The 25,009-nt window shown below is 42.2% G+C and overlaps 1 protein-coding gene across 3 annotated transcripts in view; it reads right to left on the reverse strand.

The window, feature by feature from the left end:
• Positions 1 to 25,009, reverse strand: part of PIGF (phosphatidylinositol glycan anchor biosynthesis class F) — a 47,597-nt gene that overhangs the window by 12,226 nt on the left and 10,362 nt on the right. For all 3 annotated transcript variants that reach the window (XM_045008941.1, XM_045008939.1, XM_045008940.1), the window contains one exon: positions 5,978 to 6,086. In XM_045008941.1, the coding sequence (XP_044864876.1) occupies positions 5,978 to 6,086 (109 nt within the window). The remainder of the gene's footprint in view (positions 1 to 5,977; positions 6,087 to 25,009) is intronic.

Consider the following 25,009-nt stretch of genomic DNA (forward strand, 5'->3'; position numbering starts at 1 on the left):
TTGGTATCAAACTGTGAGAGAGGTGATCCCCAGCATCTTAAATTATACCTGGAAACTAACTGGATGTTTGTGTTCTGAATGGAGCACAGGTGTAATATTCAGAAAGTACTGAAACAGAATCAGATGGAACCGAAAGATACATAGGTCATTTTCATTAATAGACCATCGAACATTGTGTGAAAAATACAAGACACCCCTTAATTGGCCTATTATATAGATTCTAGGTAAGGGTGGATCAGCATCCTGGAAATGAGGAGAGTCACCATGTTTGCTTTAACATTCAAACCCAGGTTTGCTGTATAGCAGTGCATGTGCTATCATTTGAATGCTAATCATACTTTAACTATAAATCACACCATTTCTGTGTAAATCTCTCTCATAGTTAAAAGAAGATGTCCAAGTCTGCTTTGTATAGAAACCCAGTCCATTAACAAAATGTAAGGTTTGGTAATAAGAGAGCCCAAAGTAAACTACACAGGTAATGACTATCTGAGCAGCTCATTAATGCTGTAAACATGTGGCAACATACACGTGAAAAGATTGAGAGAACATAAGATAATTCTGGAAGTAGTGCTGCTTATGGTGTAGTCAGAGGCACACTTCATTTATCTGCACAATTTAGTGAACAGCAGCAGCAATGTTGTAGGCTTACTTTGAGTGGTGACATTACTTTTGGCTTGGGTCAACAAGTACAAGTAAAAGATTTCCACCTGCTGCATCATAAGCTAGACTCTGCCACGCTGAGCCTCAGCCTATTCTGAGGAGCAGTTCTGACAGAAATTTCCGGTTGTCTTCTCATTCCATTCTGGAAGGATCATCATTTTACACAGATCCAATCACCAGTATTACAGGAATACTCAAGCTTTCAACAGCTGGAGAGCTACTTCATCACTGCAGTTATGAAGACACAACAGACTGTCCTGGCAGTGTGTTGTGATGTTGCATCAGGATTGTGTCAATATGTGACAACACTGCATCAAGGTGATTTAACACTGACGTTCCAATACAACAGCACAATCCTATGTCAATGCCTCTTTTCTTCCCACCCCGTCCCCTCAGGTGAAGACAGAGAGTGAAGGGTCCATCCTCTTTCATAGCTACAGGGAAAGGAGATCTCATTACTTTCTCTCGCTTCCCATGTGACCAGTGGCAGCACTGGGAATACTCTTGTAAAGAATGCTCTTACTGTTGGTGCCCAGGACCCAGGAATGTCTATCAGACCTAAAGATTCCATGAGGGCCTTGAAGAACCATATACAGTTCAAGTAGCTGAGCAGCAGATCTCAGTGTTCTGTTGCAGAGGTTCTTAAATTAGGGGGCACAGAATGTGTTCGGGGGGTGGGGTGGGGGGGGTTTAAAAACCTTAAAGGGGGGGAACCCGAAAAATGTACTGTGCACATTTTACCCATAGCACTGATGAACTAACAAAGCTGATTCCTCCAGCCATACCAGGTCCTCAGATGGCAATGTGTATTTGACTCTAGATGGTGCTGTGGATATTTATGGATTTCTGCTAAGCTTGCATAGCATTATACAAAGTCGTTACTGTCTGTACATTAATCCATTTGCTACAATGCGGTGTGCATATTTAATTGTAAGAATCAACCACAATCACAGTTTTGCTTTGCTCTTATTGCAATGGATTGTTGGCTCTATTTGAATCAATGCCTTACGGATTCTAATATTTAGTGAGTTGCATGTTGATTTGTTTTTATCGGTATATGTACTTGTGTGGCGGGAGGGCATAAACTACTATAGACACAAAGAAGGGGGGCGCAATTACATAAGTTTGAGAACCACTGCTCTATTGGGTGGGAGGAAGGAAAAGACCAATGTTAATGCTCTTTCTTGAATAAGCTTTCTGGGAATGCTAACGGAGTCCAACTCCAATACATCACCTCCATGGGACATCTCAGCTTGACCGGGCTGAGGGCAATGTTTCCATTACAAACACTGCAAAAGTTTGGCCAGGACACCTTTTTCATCTCTTACAATTTGGTGACCAGGTATTTTTGAAGTCCCTGTTCCTATAATCTCTCAATTGATATTTGTCAAGTTCTACAAGTCAAGCCCAGGTTAATAAAAACCAGCCTATAAAGAGTGGTTTCTACCCCAATGACCGTATCATTTTTGTGTTTGACTACATTTATTAAGATAAATGCAAATATACAAGCTGTTTTGCATTAAAAAGGCTTCTTTCACGTTCCCCTATAAAGTGGACCATAAAGAACATTAGCATTTAAAAATGTTGTCCCCCACAAGCAGTCTCCTATCTATGGCCTACAGGATTGATAAGCTGCCTGCTGTATGGTTACTCCATAAGGTCCCCAGAAAGAGATGATTAAAAAGGATACTCAAGTACTTTAAGCCCAAAATTTTGGTGAGATTTTCACCCCTGCTGAAGCTGCCATATGCTGGGTGAAGGGGCCAGAGAGACAAAAGAGCTCTGAAAACCCTAGATACGGGCATGTGAGAATTCCCCTGGCACAAGAACAGAGGAAGATAGCCTCAGGTTGTCTTTTGTGGACTCCCTCCAAGCTCCACTATAAGGCACATACCAGAGGTGAGGGCGCGAGGGGGAGGTGAGTATCAGGGACAGGGAGGTGTGCAGCCACAGTGCATAGCGCTGCAGAGGTTCTGGACAGTACTGCTGCCCAAAGACATCCAGTGACAAGCTACTGTAACTTAGAAAATTGCAGATATTCAGTGTCATAGTCTTAGGATAATTGCACCTGTATCCCCCCACTTCCTGTGGTCCATTCCAGGAGTGCCTAGTCAGGTCTCAGATCTCCAGTCATCACTTGTCTCTGGGCAGGGACCCTTGTCCCATCCCTTGAGAAAGGGGCGAGAAGGAGGGGAGGGCAAGACTGCAGGGCTCCCTGCCTTACACTGTGATATCCCTTGCAAGCCAGTCTGCTTAAAGGCCAGCACCTGTGCTTGGCTCTCTCTCTCTCTCTGAGGGCTATGAACAGTGCATTACTAGAGCTACAAGTTACCACAAAGTTCTTTCCAAGCAAGCACATTTATTCTCAAGGTAAAAGCACTGGAGAGAAAACATATAAAAAAATAGATTTAAACAAAAACTAAACCAGAATCACTTGTCATACTTATGGGGCCCTAGTAGGCCAAAGAAGGGGCTCTCTTGGACAGAAAGACCTGTCTGTTAGCTGTACCAGAAAGGAGGCCCTGAGTCAGTTTAAATGCAGCCTTTTTATATCTAAAGCCCCTTCTTTATCTGTTAGTCTCTGGAAAACCCAGTTTGAACAAATATATGCAAGCCTCCCAAGGGATGGTACCTCTAGAGGTATTTACAATCTGAGTGATTCACTTTAATCATCCCCCACTGGTTTTAGTTCCTTGTGTAATACTGTATTAATAAAGTATTTTTCAAGTAAACAACAATTTTCATCCCACAGAAGACCAAAGTACATTGTTAGGGTCAGATTCTCTGTTGCACTCCACTTTGCAAACTTAGCAAAGAGTCCTGTAGCACCGTATAGACTAACAGACGTTTTGGAGGATGAGCTTTCGTGGGTGAATACCCACTTCGTTGGATGCAAACTTAGTTATACCAGTGCTGATTTGGTAGCAATATGCACTCTTTGCATGGGTGTAAACAACATAAAGATCAGGGAAATGCAAAAATCTATCCCTATACATACAACATGCAAACACAGTGAAATGCAGTTTTCTCTGGGGTGGGGAGCTGTATCCACATCGATTGGTGCCCATTGCAACATATATGGCAATTTCCTGCAATATCTTTGGGAGAGCTAACTGAATTAAGTTTAAATAGCTTTGGAGTCCATAGTATAATAAATGCCGAGTTTTTATACTGTTGTGGGATTGTATGTAACTTCTGTAGAAGGGAGACGTGGTCAATGTAAACCCTGGGAAGTGTTATGAATTTCAAAAGATTATTTTAAACAATGTACCAGACAAGAACAAACTTTTAGGACAAAAAGTTAAACAGCATTTCCCAGGAAATCTCTAGGCAAATGTGCATGCTAATGTACCCCCTCCAATAATGCAAGAACTCAGCCTTTTGAAGCTTTGCCCTGAGGAGGGGACCGTTGTCTGCTGATCATCTGTTATATGAGAACAAGCTCAAAGGCCCAAACTGCATAAAGGAAAGAAAGAATGATTCACAGAGGTGCTTATTCTGAGCTAACAGTTGCTATGAACTCGTAACCACAGAAAAACGCCTTAGTGGAGTTTGAAGGATTGATCACATGCCAGAACCCTTGCTAGAGTTGGGGGTGATCTCTGGTAAGTTTAGCAGCCTGCATGTAGGTTCTTTTATTGTTTTCAATATGTTTTCTCTGTAATACTTTCACCTTAAGAGTATATGTGCTTGCTTAGAAAGGACTATGTGGTAACTTTCAGCTGTGGGCAATTCTGCTGCTTATAGCCTCTGAAGAGAAAGTGAAGCAGGCCTGCTTAGGCACTCTGTATTGCTGGGAAACTCACAGTTGTAGGCAGGGAACTATGCAGCCTGGAAAAACCCTGGTCAGGAGGATGAGAGACACACGGGTCTCTAGGCTGGGATGCATTCTGACCTAGGGCACTGGGACATGACTTTTAGAAAATGAAAGGGGAATGTTAATTAACATCAAAGCAGGGAAAGCAAAATCCCCATACTTACTCCTGCAAAGTGCCAAGCATTCTCAACCTCCACTAAAGTCAGCAGAAGATGAGGATGCCCTGCACAAGGCACACTTTACAGGATCGAGCCCATTGATTTTAAGGTCTCATCAAAGAAACCACGTAATTGATACACTAAATGATGCTACCAAGCACCTACCCTCAAGAGGAGGGAAGGGTGAAACATGCTCCAAGGTTTAGAATATGTAGTTGCAAGGAGTCAAGTCAAACTTTATTCTTAAGCTACTAAACCACTCATCTGCTAATCTGATTTCTTGGGATATTTAAGACATTTTAATAAAGATGTAATTATACTGATCTAAAGAAAGACTTCTGACACAAAGGTAACCTGCTCAGCTGCTGCTGGGAAAAAAAACCCTCCAATATGAGTATAAATCATCAGGCTTCATGAGGATGAGAGACACTTGACTGCTGGCTGCGCTACAAGTTTCTGGAAGAGGAGACTTCTGAACTTCATCTGATCAATAGCATTATAGGGTTGGCAAATACTGATGGATTTATTGTAAACAGTTAGCACCTCACAAGGATGGAATGCAGCAGTGTTTTTTTTCCTAGTTACACCAATAGCTATTACTAAGAATCATATCAGAGCATTTACATATTTAGGTAACAGCTAGAGAGATCATTTCCGCATGTCAATTAAAGTCAAATGGAACAGTGCAGACTGCTGAATTTACAGATTTTTCTGCAGTGCCAGCTTCCCATTTTTTATTGTGCAACAAAGTAGCTGCTACTTGCCAGTGTTTCCTTTGAAATCATAAGGTAAATTTTCAGCAGAGGTATTTGGCCACACAATCTCCACAAATCAATATTAAGCCAATAGCAATTTTAAATGCATTTCGGTAAGTGCTTTAATGGAAGGTGCAGGGAAGCTGAAACACTTGGAAAGCAACTCTCTTCCCCTCCCCATAAACAATAAAAGCTGTGCTTTCTATCCACAAACTGAACATGGATACATTCCCTGCCATACGTCATGTCGCTCTTCTCTTCCTGCTTGTGTAGCTCCTCAATATCAAACTCTGAATACTAGCTTTCAGTGTTATTTTCTTCAAGCATCTACTGATAATATCAGCACATGCACACAAAATACTTCAAAACTGACTGAAAGAGGCAGTAAAAACGCTGCATGATACATGTATACTGGAAAAGAGATATTTATTATACACTTCTTAAATGGGATTTGGCTACATTACATAAGCAGCTTCATGCTAGCACCTCTAATATACTTTTACTGTCTCCCTGCTTTTTGTTCAGCTCTCACACTGCAACAAACAAATGTGTATACACTTATAATAAAAGGTATGAAGACTAACCTGCCAAGGCCGATCCCAATCCAGAGGAATAGGAAATGCTCCAAACCATGCTCCCACTATGCTACACATCGTGGTAATCTGTAGACTGTTATCCCAGATGGACATAGCTCTGTAAGATTAGCACATATTACAAGATTTTAACAGCACAAAAGTCATCCTTTCACACCTTTAGACTCACCAATCTGATCTCTGCCACGTTCTGCAAGTTAAACAGCAGATATTAAAAAACAAAAACACACAATTGACATTTTATATATAATATACAGATTTATTGGGTGGGGGTGGTTATAGGGGTATATGTCTACCACACCCCACTCACTGTAGCAACCTTTCCCCCCACCCCTTGCATTTTCCATTTTTTTCAAGGGGGTTTGTTAGTAAGGAGCATGTATCACTTTCCCCTTTCCCTGCCTTAACCACACACCATAGATAGAGGGGCAGAATGTAATATCTCCATACCACTTCCAGGTCCTGACAACATGAGAATTACATTTCAGGCACCAAATCTGGGCTCCAGCATGCAAAACTAGCTTAAGGTTTGTACACTGTACTTAAAAATATAAAAACTGCTATAATGTTATGACTAAGAATTCTACTAGTGCTACTGCCTACATTCAACTCCAATCCCTCTGGAAATATGACAGACAAAAACATTCAACCCACTATCCAATTTTACTGAACATTACACCTTTAGTCTTCGGATGGAGGCATAACATGATGAAATGTAGAACCTAAAGCAAGTTTTATTTTTGCCACAGGATACTTAATTATTCCTTGTGGCAATAACAAACAGGTTACTTGGATTTTTGCCTTCAGACTGAAGAATATCATTATAGGTAGGCTGAAGATGTGGAACAAAGATCTGTATTAGGTTTTGGCTAGGATTCACATTTTGGATTTGAAGCTGATGAAGCTAAAAATCCTGTGTATTGTTAGTGGAAATATCTCAATATCTTGAGCCAAATCCAAACCAGAACTGTGGTAGACCCTAGACCAGCTGATGCTATAGTATGCCCAATATTCTCTGTCTATGCTGAGTCCCCAGTTGTGTTTAACCCTGTGTTAGTTACCACAACTCCCCAGGGTTCTAATATGATGTACTTTTCCAGTGCACATAGGTCTAAGGATCTCCTTCGCAGCCTCATATATTTCAGCCTTTTGTTAACATATTAAAGATAGATACCTCCTCTGCAGTTATCACTGAATTTAAGAAAGGACAGTTGCATTTGAAAGCTGAGATGAAAAAGCCTCCATGTGTTAAAAATTAATGTTATTTTAACCTTTTGAGCCTGTGACCCATAAGGTTAGCCATGACCAGCTGACACAATGTTAAACACAACAGTCCCTGTGTGCACGGTTTCACACCATGTTAATTACCATGACTCCTCAGGGTTGTAGGCTAACATGATAAAATTTCCCAGTGTAGAAAAGCCATTAGGGAGATTATTTTTAACCCAAACTCAGACAGGAGAACGAAGAAGCGGAGCAGATTTTGTATGGAGTCTATAAGAGAATACACAAGGGACTTTTCACAACAGCAACCTTTTCCCCTTGTAAGTGTAGGTCTTTCTAGCATGCAACTTTCAATCACACTGGAGGATTCAGGCTACTACCATTGTATCACATCAATGGTCATGCTAATAGGGAGGGGAAATCCAGTTAGCCAGTTCTGCCTCCAGTTATAATAGCCGCAAGAACTGGTCTCTCACGGGTTTAAGGTAAGAACTAGATGGAGGTATTTCTAGGCAAAGGACATTTTCTATCATAGAATCACAGAAGTGTAGGACTGGAAGGGACCTCAGCAGGTCATCTAGTCCAGTCCTCTGCCCTCAAGTCAGGAGTAAGTAATAACCAGACCATTCCTGACAGCAGGGGCGGCTCTAGGAATTTGGCCACCCCAAGTAGTCATGCCTGCGGGAGGTGCACTGGAGCCGCGGGACCGCGGACCTCCCGCAGGCATGACTGCGGATGGTCCGCTGGTCCCGTGGCTCCAGTGGACCTCCCGCAGCTGCGGAGGGTTCGCTGGTCCCGCTCCTCCGGTGGAGCATCCGCAGGCATGCCTGCGGGAGGTCCATCCGAGCCGCGGGACCAGCGAACCGTCCGCAGTCACGCCTGCAGGAGGTCCGCTGGACCCGCGGCTCTGGTGGACCTACCACAGGCATGACTGCGGAAGGTCTGCCGGACCCGCCTGCCGCCCTGCTGGCAAAATGCCGCCCCAAGCGCGCGCTTGGCGCGCTGGGGTCTGGAGCCGGCCCTGCCGGACAGGTGTTTGTCTAACCCGTTCTTAAAAACCTCCAATGATGGATTCCAACAACCTGCTGTCCCTAGGCAATTTGTTCCAGTGCTTAATTATCTTGACAGTTAAGAAGCTTTTCCTAATGTCCAACCTAAACCTCCCTTGCTGCAATTTAAGCCCATTGCTTCTAGTTCTATCCTCAGAGGTTAAGTAAAACAAATCTTCAATGGCCTCCTCGTAACAATCTTTTATGTACTTGAAAACTGTTACCATGTCCCCCCTCAGTCTTCTCTAGACTAAACAAACATTTTTTTTTCAATCTTTCCTCATAGGTCATGTTTTTAAGACCTTTAATCATTTTTGTTGTGCTCCTCTGGATTTCCTCCAATTTATCCACATTTTTCATGAAATGTGACACCCATAACTGGACACAATACTACAGTTAAAGCCTTATCCATGCAGAGTGGAGTGAAAGAATTACTTCTCGTACCTAGCTTACAACATTGCTGCTAATACATCCCAGAATGATGTTTCTTTTCTTTTTTTTACAACAGTGTTACACTGTTGACTCTCATTTAATTTGAGATCCAGTATAACCCCCAGATCCCTTTCCACAGTTCTCCTTCCTAGGCAGTCATTTCCCATTTTGTGTGTGTGCAATTGATTGTTCCTTCCTAAGTGGAGTACTTTGCATTTGTGTTTATGGAATTTCAGCCTATTTACTTCAGACCATTTCTCCAGATCATTTTGAATTTTAATCCTATCCTCCAAAGCATTTGCAACCCTCCCAGCTTGGTGGTATCTGCAAACTTTATAAGTGTACTCTCTATGCCTGTGGTCCCCAAACTTTTCAGAGTTTCACTCCCCACTTACTCCTGTCCATGCCCCCCACCCAGCTGGGGCCATGAACAGGGCCACAGCTTGGGGCTGTGGTAAGGGGGGGCCAAGGCTGGTGCAACAGCTGGGGTTAGGAGCAGAGCCCCAGCCAGGGGCCGAGGGTGGCAGCCAGGGCCCTGGAGCTGGCAACCAGGGCCGGGGCCGGGGCCAGGGCCAGGAGAAGAACTGGGTGGTGTTCCCTCCCTGCCCGCCTCCCGGGGGGTGGCTGGCCTGGACCTTGGCCACACACCCCAAAAATACCTCCAGGCCCCCCTAGGAGGGCACATCCCACAATTTGGGGACCTCTGCTCTACACCATTATCTAAATCACTGATGAAGATATTGAGCAGAAAATGACCCAGGATCAATCCTTGCGGGACTCCACTTGATATGCCTTTCCAGCTTGACTGTGAACCACTGGTAATTACTCCCTGGGAACAGTTTTCCAATCAGTTATGCACCCATCTTACAGCAGCTCCACCTAGGTTATATTTCCTTAGGCTATTTCTACACTGCAGCCTATGTCAGCAAAAATGTATGTTGCTCTGGGGTGTGAATATTCCACCCCCAAAGGACATAAGTTACCTCATCATAAACACTCATGTGCACAGCCAATCACAGTGGTGTTTTCTGTATGCCGACAGGAGAGGTCACTCCCATCGGCATTGAGCATCTTCACCAGATGTGCTACATGAATGCAGCTTATTGGTACAGCTGCACCACTGTACATATAGGCATGACCTTAATTTGTTTATGGGAAGATCATGCAAGACAGTATCAAATGCCTTACTAAGGTCAAGATATACCACATCTACCACTTCCCCCCATCAACAAGGCCTGTTAGTCTATCAAAGAAAGCTATTGGGTTGGATTGACATGATTTGCTCTTGACAAATCCATGTAGACTGTTACTTATCACCTTATTATCTTCTGGGTGTTTGCAAACTGATGGCTTGATTATTTGCTCCATTATCTTTCCGGGTACTGAAGTTAAGATGACTGGTATGTAGTTCCCCAGGTTGTCCTTACACCCCTTTTTATAGATTGGCACTATATTTGCCCTCTTCTAGTCCTCTGTAATCTCTTCCATTTTCCATGAGTTTTCGAAGATAATCGCTAATGGCTCATATCTCCTCTGTCAGCTCCTAGGATGTATTTCATCAGGCACTGCCAACCTGAAAACATCTAACTTGTCTAGATAATTTTTAATTTGTTTTTTCCCTATTTTAGCTTCAAATCCTATGGAGTTCACTATGTTAGATGTTCAATCACTACGACCTTTTTGGTGAAAAAAAGCATTTAGCACTTCCGCCATTTCCATTTTTCTGTTGTTGTCTTTCTTCCCTCATTGAGTAATGGGCCTGCCCTGTCTTTGGTCTTCCCCTTGCTTCTAACGTATTTGTAGAATGTTTTATTACCTTTTATGTCTCTAGATAGGCTAAAACACAAAATGAGATTAAACTTTCTAATTTTGTCCCTACATACTCGTGGTGTTGTTTTTTGATTTTCATCCTTCGTAATTTGATCTAGTTATAGGATTCTTTTTTGAGTTTCAGATAATTGAAGATCTAGTTAAGCCAGGGTGGCCTCTTGCCATAATTCCTATCTTTCCTACACAGTGGGATAGTTTGTTCTTGTGCCCTTATTAATGTCTCTTGGAAAAAATGCCAACTGTCTCAAACTGTTTTTCCCCTTAGGCTTTGCTTCCAATGGGATCTTGCCTACCAACTCCCTAAGTTTGCTAAAGTCTGCCTTCTTGAAATCAATTGTCTTTATTCTGCTGTTTCCCCTCCCACCATTCCTTAGAATCATGAATTCTATCATTTCATGATCACTTTTACCAAGCTGCCTTCCACTTTCAAACAGTGCCTTCCTATTTGTCAAATTCAAATCTAGAACAATCTCTCCCCTAGTTGCTTTCTCCACCTTATTAAATAAAAAAAATCTCCAATGCATTCCAAGAACTTGTTGGATAATATGTGCCTCGCTGTATTATTTTTCTCAACAGATGTCTGGGTAGTTGAAGTCCCCCATCACCTCCAAGTTCTGTGCTTTTGAGGATTTTGTTAGTTGTGTAAAAAGATGTATCAACCCCCTTTGATACAGTTGGGACTGTATGAACCCACTTCTTTCACTGATTGTTCACTGCTGCCATACCTGTGAAAGCACCCATTTCAGGTCTCTTGAAATAAAAGCCCTTGGTTTTTCCTGGGCAGTCTCCAAATTAAAAAGGAAAAAACATCTTAGCATCTTCTTCATAAAACGGGAAAAGACTAGATAATCCTGGGGAGAATCACCTTTCTCCACCTTCCCAATGGAAAAATACTTTGCTTCAGAGGAATCTCATTTTTTTTATTTAAGTAATAGTCCTGTTTCTCAGCCATACCTCCACCATCCCAGGCAAGTTTTCATCATGTGCCGAATCAGTTTTGGTGGTGGAAGTGTCAATGCTACTAATGTATGCATTTACACTGGTTGAGCTGAAACCATCAGTGTTCAGGTAGTCTAAAACTGCATAAGGGATTCCAGAGCATAGATCTGATAATGACTCTCAAAAACTCCATGCTAACAAGGGCTCCAACAAATGTCCATGTTAGGACATTGCTTTGGAGCATTAAGATCAGTGAAGAGACCATCACATATTAAGGAAACAAACTTCTGAAGAGATAGCATCACACCTATTAATGCAGTGTGTTTTGCTGCATCTGAGGAGCCATTATGTAGCTTATCTGTGACAGCATGTCTGGGAAGGGAATAGCCAGAAACCACAGGCAGCTGTCCGTATGAGCTGACAGCAGAGTCAGCTGCAAAATGAGGAGTTGTCTGGTTCCCTTTTGGCACTGGCAGAAGATGATGCCTTTGTGGTGATAACTAGGAAAATAGGCTGTGTCTGAAAACTTGCTAGCCAACAAATTTTTTTAAACATGACTTTGCACCTACTGTAGACACAGTTTAACACCTTGACAAATGTGGTCACTGGTCATGGTTGATCCTAAGAGGATGATCTATTTTCCTTGTCTACATGTACCCTCTGATGAGCCATGTTGAACATCACTGATTGGGTTACTTGCTCAAGGGAGAAAACCTCACCACAGTCTGGTAACAGTCGCATTAGGTCTAGCAGGACACTTTACACAGGACTGGATATAAAGCTATACATTCTCCTCTGTGGTACTTGCATGATTGTAGGTAGCACTGGGGAAGGGTTCTGACACCCAGTATGGGGTCTTACCTTGGTTCCTTTTAAACCAAAGCTTCTGAGGCTTTCCAGGCTGGCTTCATGGCAATCTTAACAGACCAATCGGAGAAGGCCAGGGAGACTTTGAGGAGTACACTCTAGGACCCAGTGGCACACACATTACATTTGTGAACATATATCATGTGCTGGCCAGTCATGGTCCCTTCTGGGGCATAAAGCACAGTAGTCATGTCAGTAGATGGTGCACCAATGCCAATAACCAAAATTTCCAAGGCAGCATGAAAAGAGACACAGAAGTGACCACAAGTGCTCCAGCACGATTGCCCAAGGACTCTGTCCAGAGGTATGCACGGCAAGTGAGCCCAAAGGCCTAGGTATGCTGATGATGCAAATGACAGAGGGAACAGATGAAAGAGGCAAAAATCCCCAAGGTGTGTTAACAATGCCACTGAATGTCCATAAATTTATTGAAGGGCGCATATAAGCCTCTCAAGTATAAACATCAGGAATAACCCCAAACTCTACCAGCTAATCAATTAAAAAAAATGTTGGGTTTTGGTTGCTGATATGTTCATTTTTTCACAGAACACACCAGTGAGACAAAAGGATGGCTTTAATCAGCCATTGTGGTCCCATATGAGCTCCTTCACCAGAGAATGGAACTGATCACTAGAGACAACTTAAGTACCTCAGTAAGCAGCATGCCCCTCTGGGTAGCACAGCTTAGACTTTTTACTTTAGGTGGTTCCCACCATGCCTGTGCTCTGGCACACCCTCTATTGGGTTTCTATCTGAAGAATCTTTCACATTCCATTGCAATTTTCCGTTAGCATTCTGCAGTTCTCATCTGCCATATACATTTCCTAATGGACCTCAACAAGACACAAAAAGGATCACAGCTAAGTAATTCAATAGAAAAAAAAAGATTAGTATTGTTATCTTAGAATTTTAGTCTAATCAAGGTTCTTATGTAATTGCTATAATAATACTGCCTCAATAGGCTTCCCAGTGAGGAAACATCAGGGGCTCTCGCTTTCAGGAACTGGAGCCAGATGGGTCTAGAATGAGCTCTGCTGGAATTAATTTTTGTTTACTTCTTACTTGCTGAATTTTTATTAAAAAGTTCTTTGATTTCTTTCTGTCCCATTGAGAAAATAGTTACTTAGGAAAACATGCCAAAACCAAAAAGACTGAAGTGACAAATTATTGTAATTCAATCAACCTACGCCAACAAAGACAAAGGACTTGGTACCATTACTTCATGTACCTCAGCATATGGGACATGTGAATGATCTCACTTTTCACAAGTTGCAGGATATCAACAAGGCTAACAATAATAAAAGGCTGGATATTTCACAAAACACTATTCCCTTAACAGACCACAATTTTGAGACTTATCTGGGGATAAGAAGATTTTGCTGCTCATAGCATCATTGAGGGCTCTGATCTCCTATTGTTACTAATTAGTTCATATGCAAGAGCACAATCCCCCATACAGTAATGCTTCATAAAAAATACACAAACATTAACAAACCCTGAAAGGGCTCCTAGGACTGCAATATAATTGGACTGGAAATTTTCCTCAGATTACTTTAGCTTGGAATATGGTTTAGTTTGGCAAAGTTAAAATAGGCTAACTACTGCAGTGATTATGGTTTGTTTTTTCTTTTAATTTGTGTAAGAAATCACATGTAAAGCTGCAACAACGTATTCTACTCTGTTGGGGATTAATTTTATGACTGAAATGGAATTTTAAATTTAAAAAAAAAATTGCCATGTGACTATCCCAAAGCAAACTTCCATTAATTAAAGAATACCATGACAAGGTGAATGGATCCTGCACATTGCCAGTCAAACCAAGGGCTGAAGCCAGCCTGAGGCACCTAGAGGTCCCACAGCTGTCTCTTATTAGGACTGCCAACATTCCCTTAAGAAACACCTGCTGGTTTATTAGGGCTAACTGCCAGATACCTGAAGCCCTTAGAGGGTGGATATAGAAACCTAGACAGGAGCAGATAGGGAAAGATGGTGTAAAGCCATGCTTGATCACTGGTTTTGCCCCTTAATGAAGGCCCACAATAGCCTCTAACCTGTAGGAAACTTAGTTCTTTCAATTATATTTGGACATAGGCTGAAAGATACATTTGTTGCACGTGAAGGAATAAAACAAGTTGCAGAATCTCCTTTTCTTCACAACCAGCTGCAACCGTGACTAGACCTTCACACATATAATGACCTGTGGTCCTAGGTTCACTTAATTAGGATTCAGACGGTTTGGAATTTGGCTCCAAAATTCTGAAGTTAGTCTTTTAACACAACTGTCTGAGGCACTGTGAGCCTACTGAATAGCACCAAGACTTACCACTTAGGAAGACAGAATATTAAAAAGACAGCAAGAATTTTGCTTAACTTATACAGATCTCAGCACGTGAAGCAATTTTTAAGGATTCATGGTCTGTTGTTTCCTATCATACAAACAGATTGTTTCTACAAAAAATATGTTGTGATTTGTCTTAGCAGGCCTGGGGTGGGACTTCATACTATTGATACCTATTAGGGAATGATATATTCTGGAAGAAAAGCCTGTAAGTATGTTTTTGCCACAAATAGATTCAAAAAGTTATTGTCATCAAAAGGCAGACAAGAGTCTGGATAGCTGAAACAACTGAACGAGAGTCTAGCAGATGTTTCTAGAAGTATGATTCTGTGATGTCAGAACACTTGCTATAGCAAAAGTTAGTGTTAATGGTTTTCAACTATAAATCTTTTTCCTTTATAATCTTCTGCTTTCACATACAATTCTCTGATCCATTCACCTTTCAGGCTGAATGTTTCTTGCCCATTCTCTAACACAAGGGGGTTTATTTTTTTTTCCTCCTTTCTTAAAAAGTAAAAGGTTTTTTTTGTAAATTTATGGGACTGTGTTTTTGAGGGACTGTGTTCTTGTAAAAGAACAAACCTAACTACACTTCTTTGGACAAGGATGGAGTACAAAAGTCTGCAACTCTGCTTAGACACGGTGTTGTAAATACTAGTGGTTTTGTAAGGTTTGAAAAAATTCTTTCAGTTAATTAAACCTGAAAAGTGTTTACTGAGTGCATATACTGAAAATGTTTCTTATATTTACATCTGTGGACTCAAATGAGTCATGTCTGCAAGTTCAACTACGTAAGCGAGCATTTGGTTGTTAATTTATAAAACAGTGCCTATTACACATCTGTGGGTGCACAGAAACAAAGAAAAACTAGCTGGTAGTCTAATATTAATAGACACATCCACGTATACAAGCCTTCAGAAAAACACACCGCATAACCTCCTGCTCAGGAGAAAAGGTGGCCTTCATAGCATGCCCTGAAAGCCAATAACTTGGGTTATGTCAGACCCACATGGGGAAAAATTACAAAATGTAGGTTCCTTCTCTGCAAGAGATTATCAAATACTGTCTATCTTGTTTTCAGGTTTTATATTGATGCCCATCAGCACAGTCTCTAAGTACCATGTAAACCAGAGCACACAAGTGATCTTGGCGGTCATGAAAGTGATTAAGGTGTTTTCTCAGGCAGTTAGGACTCACACTATTCAAGGCCTTATTGATCAATATTCATATTTTTTATTGTACCTAGAAGCAAACAGGGAGACAATACAGTCGTTTGAGAAGAGTTGTAATGTGCTGCCCGCATCTAATCCACTAAACAGACTTGCTGCCATGTTCTGAACCAGATGTAGCATCTGAGTATTCTTCAACTGTAACTTTAAGAACACATTCTAATCAAGTCACCAATGCATACATAACTGTGATCAGATCAACAGCAGATAGACTATAAGCAGTGTGACAAAGTTCCTCCTCTACCTTGGTGGGTCCTGCGCTTATTGGCAGATTTGCTCACCTCAGTGATCTTCCCCTCTGGTGGAACCCACAGTCTGGGTCAACTCCTCCTGTGTCTGATCAGGAGTTGGGAGGTTTGGGGGGAACCCAGGCCCGCCCTCTACTCCGGGTTCCAGCCCAGGGCCCTGTGGATTGCAGCTGTCTATAGTGCCTCCTGTAACAGCTGCATGACAGCTACAACTCCCTGGGCTACTTCCACATGGCCTCCTCCATACACCTTCTTTATCCTCACCACAGGACCTTCCTCCTGGTGTCTGATATCGCTTGTACTCCTTAGTCCTCCAGCAGCACTCCCTCTCACTCTCAGCTCCTTGTGCCTCTTGCTCCCAGCTCCTCACACGCCCCCCACAAACTGAAGTGAGCTCCTTTTTAAACCCAGGTGCCCTGATTAGCCTGCCTTGACTGGCTGCAGGTGATCTAATCAGCCAGTCTGCCTTAATTGGTTCTAGCAGGTTCCTGATTACTCTAGTGCAGCCCCTGCTCTGGTCACTCAGGGAACAGAAAACTACTCATCCAGTGACCAGTATATTTGCCCTCTACCAGACTCCTGTACCCCACTGGCCTGGATCTGTCACACCTGTCACAATTATCATCTAAAACCTGCATAGGAGATTATGCTGTGGCCAACCCAGTTTGCAAGAGCAATCTGGACATATTCCTAAATTATGAGTCTCCTTGACAAAGGTTGAAGAAACCTCCTCACATCATAAGGGCAAACACTCTCCTGGGTAGATGCTTTTCTTCTCTACCAAAAATATCCTCTGCCTTATCAGTATTGCTTCGGGGAACTGGCAAAGACAAATAGCTATAGAGTCTTCCCTACCCCGCCTCTAGCATCTCTGTAGGTACCAAGGGCAAAATCTAATCCATATATTCCACATGCTAAACAACGCTGGATTCGCTCTTCGTTTAACTTAAAGAAAATCAAATACAGTTAAATACAAAAGATCTGTTTTCAATAGTATGACTTCCTAGTTGAAATAACAGATTTTCAGAAATGAAAAGACTAAGGTTCAAAATTCAAGTTAATGCTTCATGCTGCACATATGTTCTATCTATCATCACTAGTTTGTCTTAAGTGTGTACATCCTGTTTGTTTACCCCATGCAACAAATGATATGCAACACTAATTTTGCATTTCTTGACATTTTGTGGAACATCTTACATTGCATTTACATAATAGTTTGCATTTAACAGAATTATATTAGCACTTTTTTGACATGCATTTGCACAGGGAGTCACCTAGCAATAATGATTAGTCAGAGTGTCCCTGGACTGCCAGCTCATTTTCATATATAGTCTCTTCGTTTTTTGGTTTATTGGTATTTGATTTTCTTAAAATCTTTATAAGGATTTTCTTGTTCAAATGAGAAAGCATTGCCAAATCTAGTCAGGATGTACCAAGGATGAGGTAGCTCAAGGGTTGGAGGAAAGGCAGACATAGTAGGATTGCTGTAATTTGGTGGAAGGAGCTACACCAGGGGTCGACAACCTTTCAGAAGTGCTGTGCCAAGTCTTCATTTATTCACTCTAATTTAAGGTTTCGCGTGCCAGTAATACATTTTAACGTTTTTAGAAGGTCTCTTTCTATAAGTCTATAATATATAACTAAACTATTGTTGTATGTAAAGTAAATAAGATTTTTTAAATGTTTAAGAAGCTTCATTTAAAATTAAATTAAAATACAGAGCACCCCGGACCGGTGGCCAGGACCCGGGCAGTGTAAGTGCCACTGAAAATCAGCTTGCATGCCGCATTCGGCACACGTGCCATAGGTTGCCTATCCCTGAGCTACACTGTTTATTTATCCACTGAAATTTGACTTCCATTTCAAGACAGTATTTTGCTTTAGACATCCTGTATTACCTGACCACACTGAACAAGCTATTTTTTGAGAAATTATTATTGAATGAGCACCTCCCACACTTTTAGCCAGAAATATTTTTCCTAATGGCAGCTTATTGCACAACTTAATGTTTATGAACAGTTTTCCTATGCTAAAATAAGTTATTTTTGGCTCAGGAATAATACTCTAAATGAGGAGTTTACCATTTGTGTAGTGTTGGGTTTGATGTATGTATACAGTGATAGATTCTGAAACGATCCTCTCTTGAAGGTAATTCTTTAATATGTGGTATGGGTAAGGTGAAAGTTCTTCTCCTACTTCCCAAGGATATCAAAAATGACACTTGGTGAATGTACGAAAGAAGCCAAGATAAAAGATAACAATAATGCTCTCTACAAGCATTAGTCAAAAAAATTAAGATTCTTTTTCTTTAAGGAATGATTTTGTCAAGGTTGACAGATCACAGACTGCATCACAAATGCTCCTGTGCTGTGTCTAGGTTACATGACATACTTTGACTAACTTCAGCCCTCATTTCAAAGAATCTAGACTCTTTGACCCCAATCCTGCAAACACTTAAAAATTCACATAAACTTTACTGATGTGATTGATTTCAATGGGACTACTCACATGCAAAAAGCTAAGCATGCGTTTAAGTGTTCGTCAGATCAATATAATATAGACTATAATATATTTACAATACAAGCCAGACATTTGTTTAAGAGGAGAGAAACTCTTATTTTTTCCAACATTAACGATGTCCCTTTTAATTTAGGAATGCACAATATTATGCTTATTAGCCTTCTTTTTTAGTGTTAAGATTAAGATAATTGTAGCTAGCACAAAGAATCAGAATTGTAGGACTGGAAGGGACCTGAAGAGGTCATCTAGTCCTGTCCTCTGCACTCATGGCAGGACTAAGTATTATCTAGACCAGGGGTCCCCAACCCCCGGTCCGCGGCCCGGTACCGGACCGCGGCCTCTTACAAACCGGGCCGCGAAACCGACCCAGTGGACCTCCCGCAGGCGTGCCTGCGGGAGGTCTACCCGAGCCGCGGGACGAGCGCTCCCTCCGCAGTCATGCCTGCGGGAGGTCCGCTGCTCCCGGGGCTCCGGTGGACCCCCCGCAGGCATGACTGCGGACGGTTCGCTGGTCGCGCGGCTCAGCTGGACCGCCCGCAGGCACGCCTGCGGGAGGTCCCCCGGCTCTGGTTGAGCTGCCGCAGGCATGCCTGCGGGCGGTCCAGCTGAGCGGCGCGACCAGCGAACTGTCCGCAGTCATGCCTGCAGCAGCTCAACCGGAGCCGGTGGACCTCCCGCAGGCATGCCTGCGGGAGGTCTACCCGAGCCGCGGGACGAGCGCTCCCTCCGCAGGCATGACCGGTCCCTGGTCCTGAAAAGGTTGGGGACCCCTGATCTAGGCCATCCATGACAGGTGTTTGTCCAACCTGCTCTTAAAAATCTCCATGATGGAGATTTCACAACTACCCTGAGCAATTTATTCCAGGGCTTAACCACTCTGATAATTAAGAAGTTTTTCCTAACGTCCAACCTAAACCACCCTTGCTGCAATTTAAGCCCATTTCTCTAGTTTGTCCAGATCATTTAGAATTTTAAATCCTATCCTCCAAACAGGGGCGGCTCTAGAAAATCCGCCGCCCCAAGCAGGGCGGCGCGCTGCGCCGCTCGCGTCGCCCTTCCCCGGTCCAGCGGCCGGGGCAGAAGTGGCTGCGGACCGTCCCGTGGTCCCGCGGCTCCGGTGGAGCATCCACAGGCATGCCTGCGGGAGCTCCGTCCGAGCCGCGGGACCAGCGCACCCGCTGCAGTCATGCCTGCGGGAGCTCGAGCAGAGCCGCGGGAAGAGGGGACCCTCCGCAGTCATGTCTGCGGCAGGTCCGCTCGTCCCGGGGCTCCGGTGGACCTCCCGCAGGCATGACTGCGGAAGGTCAGCCGGAGCCAAATGCCGCCCCACGCGCCTGCTTGGCGCGCTGGGGTCTGGAGCCGGCCCTGCCTCCAAAGCACTTGCAACCCCTCCCAGCTTGACATCATCCGCAAACTTTATAAGTGTACTCTCTATGCCATTATCCTAATCACAGAAGATATAGAACAGAACCAAACCCAGAACACATGTATGATAAGAGACTAAATCACTTAAAAAAATATACACTGGGCGAAATGCAGTTGTGGTGTAAGCAGAAAGAGATCCAGTGGAAAGGCACCCACTTGTGCCAGGGCTGAGTTTTCTCCCATTGAGACACTTCTTTGCAAAGATAAAAGTTAATATTCTATCTGCATTCATAATCATTTTAATAAATCACAGGCAAATTACCTGTACATGTGAAGTATTCACATTTAAAGCTGAACATAGCCAAATTTTAGTAGTAGTTTCTCATTAGACAACTTTAGATATAAACACACTTCATTATTTATTTCCTAAAACATATGTACAGTGCGCTTTAGTTTGTTTTCATTTACTAAATAGTAACAATTGTGTGATGCTGCACTCCATATGTTTTATGGAAATATGCTTGAGTGTGAATATGATATAACAGGAATATGCTTTATGCAAAAGGTCTCTTGTTAGGTATCATAACAAAGGTTATAACCTACTGAATGTATTCCTCCTATTTGTATGTATGTATCATTCTTGTATCTGAAGCTAGAAATATGAAGTATAACTCTGAGGTCCTACTGTAATTATGCAAAGTGTGGGCCATTAATGGTGGCTTAGAATCTTGAGGGCTCCCATTGACTAGGACAATTGGTTGTAAATGGTTTATTTACCTGCAAACCTTCTTGTGCACCTGTGGGCCAACCCAGGAAGAATGGAGACTAGGAGTCTTACAGTGACATGTGACCATGCCACAGGATACTGGAATCCCTCTTAATCCTTGTACTTTTCCATTGCTGAGGGGGTGGGGGAGGTTGGGGACAAGCACAGACAAAAAGATTCCTGCCTTGTGCCAAAGCTATAAACGGGGGTGGAGCAGGACAAATGGCGTGGCCAGTCATGAGAAAACTCCTGCTTACCACCTGAGATGTCTGCTAGAACTAACAAGGACTGTACCAGGGGAAAGGATTGGGCCCAGACTAGGAAGGAGTCTAGTCTGTGAAAAAAGCCTATTGGAACATCTCTGGGGGTGAGATATTACCTGTAATCAGTGTCTTAATGTATACAATCTTTAATTACATGATCATGGATTTTTTCCACAAGATTCCTGCCTCATTCAGTACACAGGATAGAAGGCACTCGTAGAATGAATTAAGGTTATGTAGTGAATGAGATTGTTTGTAGGATCCTTGCCTCATTTTCTGCAGAAGTGGGGAGGCAGGTAGAGAACTGCAGTAAGAGGGAAGATGATCTTCTGCTTAAGGCAGGTGAACACCCCAAAGGGACCTCAGTTCTATCCCTGACTCTGCGACGTAGTTACTATGTGATGCTCAGCAAGTCACTTAAAACTAAAATTGACAGGTGGACAGTAAGTGCATGTTCCCCAATTTCTGGTTGCCCAACATGAGACACCAGGGGCATAACTTGCTGAAGTGCCGAGCACTTGCAAATGCAGCTGAAGTCAACGGGAGTTATGTATGCTCAGCACCTCTGGCTGTAAAGCAGTGTGGTCTGAAGGAATGAGGACAAGGTTGGGAATCAGGAGATCTTGAGTTCCAATTCTGGCTCTGCAACTCCGTTATCTTGAAGTGGAAACAAATTCATTAATGTCTGTGAAACACCCAGATATCAGGGTGATGAGTGCTTTAGAAAAGATCACAAGGAATAAATAATTCTGTATTCATTGCAGGCTTTGGATGGTGTGCAGTAAGGCAGGCAGGGGCCAATAACTGAATAAAGATTTTGAATAGCAGTCTCATTCCCTGAGGATCATCTATCCTATGCACTGAATGAGTAGTCAGGGTCCTGGGGAGGACATAGTATACAATCACACAGTGCAATCTCCATCCTTAGAGGTTTTTAAGGCCCGGCTTGACAAAGCCCTGGCTGGGATGATTTAGTTGGGGTTGGTCTGGCTTTGAGCAGAGAGTTGGACTAGATGACCTCCTGAGGTCTCTTTCAACCCTAATCTTCTATGATACAGACAAAGGGAGAGTTAAGGTTGCATAAGCAGCAAAGAATCCTGTGGCACCTTATAGACTAACAGACGTTTTGCAGCATGAGCTTTCGTGGGTGAATACCCACTTCTTCGGATGCAAGACGTCTGTTAGTCTATAAGGTGCCACAGGATTCTTTGCTGCTTCTACAGAACCAGACTAACACAGCTACCCCTCTGATGAAGGTTGCACAGGCAATCTACAGTCTGGCATTTCCTAACTTTTTTCAATGTTTGACTCTACAGCCTAAATAATGTATTTTAAACAAGATTTCTGTATGCAAATTTCCTCATTTTAAAAGGAAAAATAAATATAAATTCTATTATGTGCAACAGTAACAACCTCACATCATCAGTAGGGTTCAATTCCTGAACCTGCAGAACAGCTGAGCTAGAGACTAACTAACTACATCAGGTGGCAGCATAAGAAAGCTCCAGTGGCCCACTTCCCAGCCAGCATGATAATCGCTATGTGCTGTAGTCTAGGGCAATTTGACCCTGTTCCCTCACCCAGAAGGTGGGGTGAGCTTTTTCCTCATGCAGTGCCCCCAGAGAGAGATGGGCCACTGTGGCCATGTGCTAGGTGGGTCAGGAGTAGGGGCTAACAGGATGAGTCTGGCCCAGGCCTCTCCTCACAATTCTGGGTGAGGCTGTCTGCTCCCATGGTGTGCTGATGCACTTTTCGTAGGCGGGGGGGGGTCCCACCTTAGAGTAGAATATTCACGTGCAATTCCAGTTTTGGCATGCTCTAATGTAGCACTTCTGCATAAAGGACACTTTAAAGTCTCAAGAACATATGACACCATATAACTGAATAATTAAGTTACATCTTACAGGAAACTAAGTACTTCTGTTTTCAGAATCAACACCAAATAAAATCAATCAATCTCTCTCAATTCATTTTCTATAGTACAGTATCAGATATTAACAATGCAACTAATACCAGCTAGGGAGTTTCAACACAATCATTCAGACTAGTGACTTGAAACAAAGACTCAAACAGGAGCAGTAAAAATCAGCAATTGCTAGCTGATTTCTAAAGTCTTTTACTCAGGCTCCTATTTTAGCCAACAATTACTAAAAAGCCTTTTAAATAGCAGTTTCCCACCTCCTTTAATGCCGATGATCTTTTTACAGTTTTTCTTTTCCACTATCAGCTCGTGACAGCATATGATAGCATGTGATTAGCTTAGTGACACTATTCACAATACTAGCTGTCACACTACACACAGAGTCCAGAAGCAACTGGCTTAGGCAATACATTCTTTAGATGCAGAATTAGAGAAAACTGGAGCTCAGATTAGGGTTTACTTAAAATTTGGCACAGGATGTCATGAAGTAAAATACAGTAACTTATTTACATATCTAAAAGAGATCCCATGCATATGTATACTATAAATATTGTGCTAACACTAAAGCGTTCCAACTCTTAAAGTATCAATTTATGTTCAATTTTAAATCAAATACTAGAAGGCTAACCTAACAAAAGTTGTTTTTCCACAATTTTAAACTGCAGCTTTGATACTTACAATCCAATGTCACATTTTTATTTGAGAACATTACGTCTACAATTCTTCTCTGTGCACTACACAATGGAAAATTCTGCATAATGGAAAATTCTGAAGCAATTTTTGATTATTTTATAATACACAAATCTGATCTATGTAGCTTCAAAAATTATGTAAGTCATTATAAAAGGGCAAACATTCTTTTAAAAGGAGACACACATTAAATTAAAAACTGATGTTGTAATAACTTCATTCACAAGTGATGTTGCAAAGCGGTGAATGCCTCTGCAAGCAATACTAATGGGAACTGAGGGTGCTAAGCATTCAAAGAAACATTACAAATCTCGCAGGATCAGGTTCAACTATGTAAGAAGTAAGGGATTGACTCATCTGTAACTATACCAATAGGAAATAAAGGGTTACATGTGATAAGTAGTCCACTTGAAAAGCCCTTTCAGCCCTATAGTGGGGCATATTGAACATGATGTTACAATAGTTATGTGAAAAGATATTCACATCTGAATCTTTATTTTAGGAGACACTAAAATAGTGGAAAGATTTCACAAAGATCCAACGTGAATAATTTGGCAATATGAATGCATAACACAACCCTAACCCTTTTCAGGCTAGATATTTGTATTCATTAAGCTAGACTTTAATAGCTTTCTAATTTCAAGCTTTTTTTTTGTCATTGCAATAGAATATTAATTATAGCATTTTCATTACAAACACATGCACCTTCTACACAGCTTGGTTTATTGATTTTTAGAAAAACTCTTAGGTGGATAAGAGTTACAAAAATAAGATCACAGTTATTGAGCCTGATCCAATTAACTTAATGAAAAGATTACCTCTCCCTGTTCTAAAATACATTCCTACTATGTACAAAATTCTCTCCCTTTCCCCTCCCCCACAACTCAACATACTAAAACTTTTTAAGGCAAAAGTGTCCCCTGTCCTTCCCCACTCCATTCTCTCTCACCATCGAATCACCCACTCCTCACTCCACATGGTAAACCCAGTAAATCAACCTGGGAACACACTGCACCCACAATCAGCCCCTCCCTCAGCTCATGTCCCCTGACTTCCACCTCACTCCTGCGAGCATGGTTCCAGTTAATAAATTAAAAACTAAGCAATTAATTTCTGGAAAGGAAAACCATTGAGATACTAGATGACTACAAGATTGCTACAGTAGTTCTTTGTAATGGATTTGCACCCAGTAGATAATGAGTCAAATCAGCTGCATTATGTTGAATGAAATATTTATTTTAATTTAAAATGTTGTGACACTGAAAAAGAGATATGAAGAGTGTGGTCTGTCCAAGTGGAAATGCCAAGACAAGACAAGCCTGCCTCCTAAAGCATAGTACAG

This window comes from Mauremys mutica, chromosome 3 (assembly GCF_020497125.1).
Source record: "Mauremys mutica isolate MM-2020 ecotype Southern chromosome 3, ASM2049712v1, whole genome shotgun sequence".
NCBI classification, from domain to species: Eukaryota; Metazoa; Chordata; order Testudines; family Geoemydidae; genus Mauremys; species Mauremys mutica.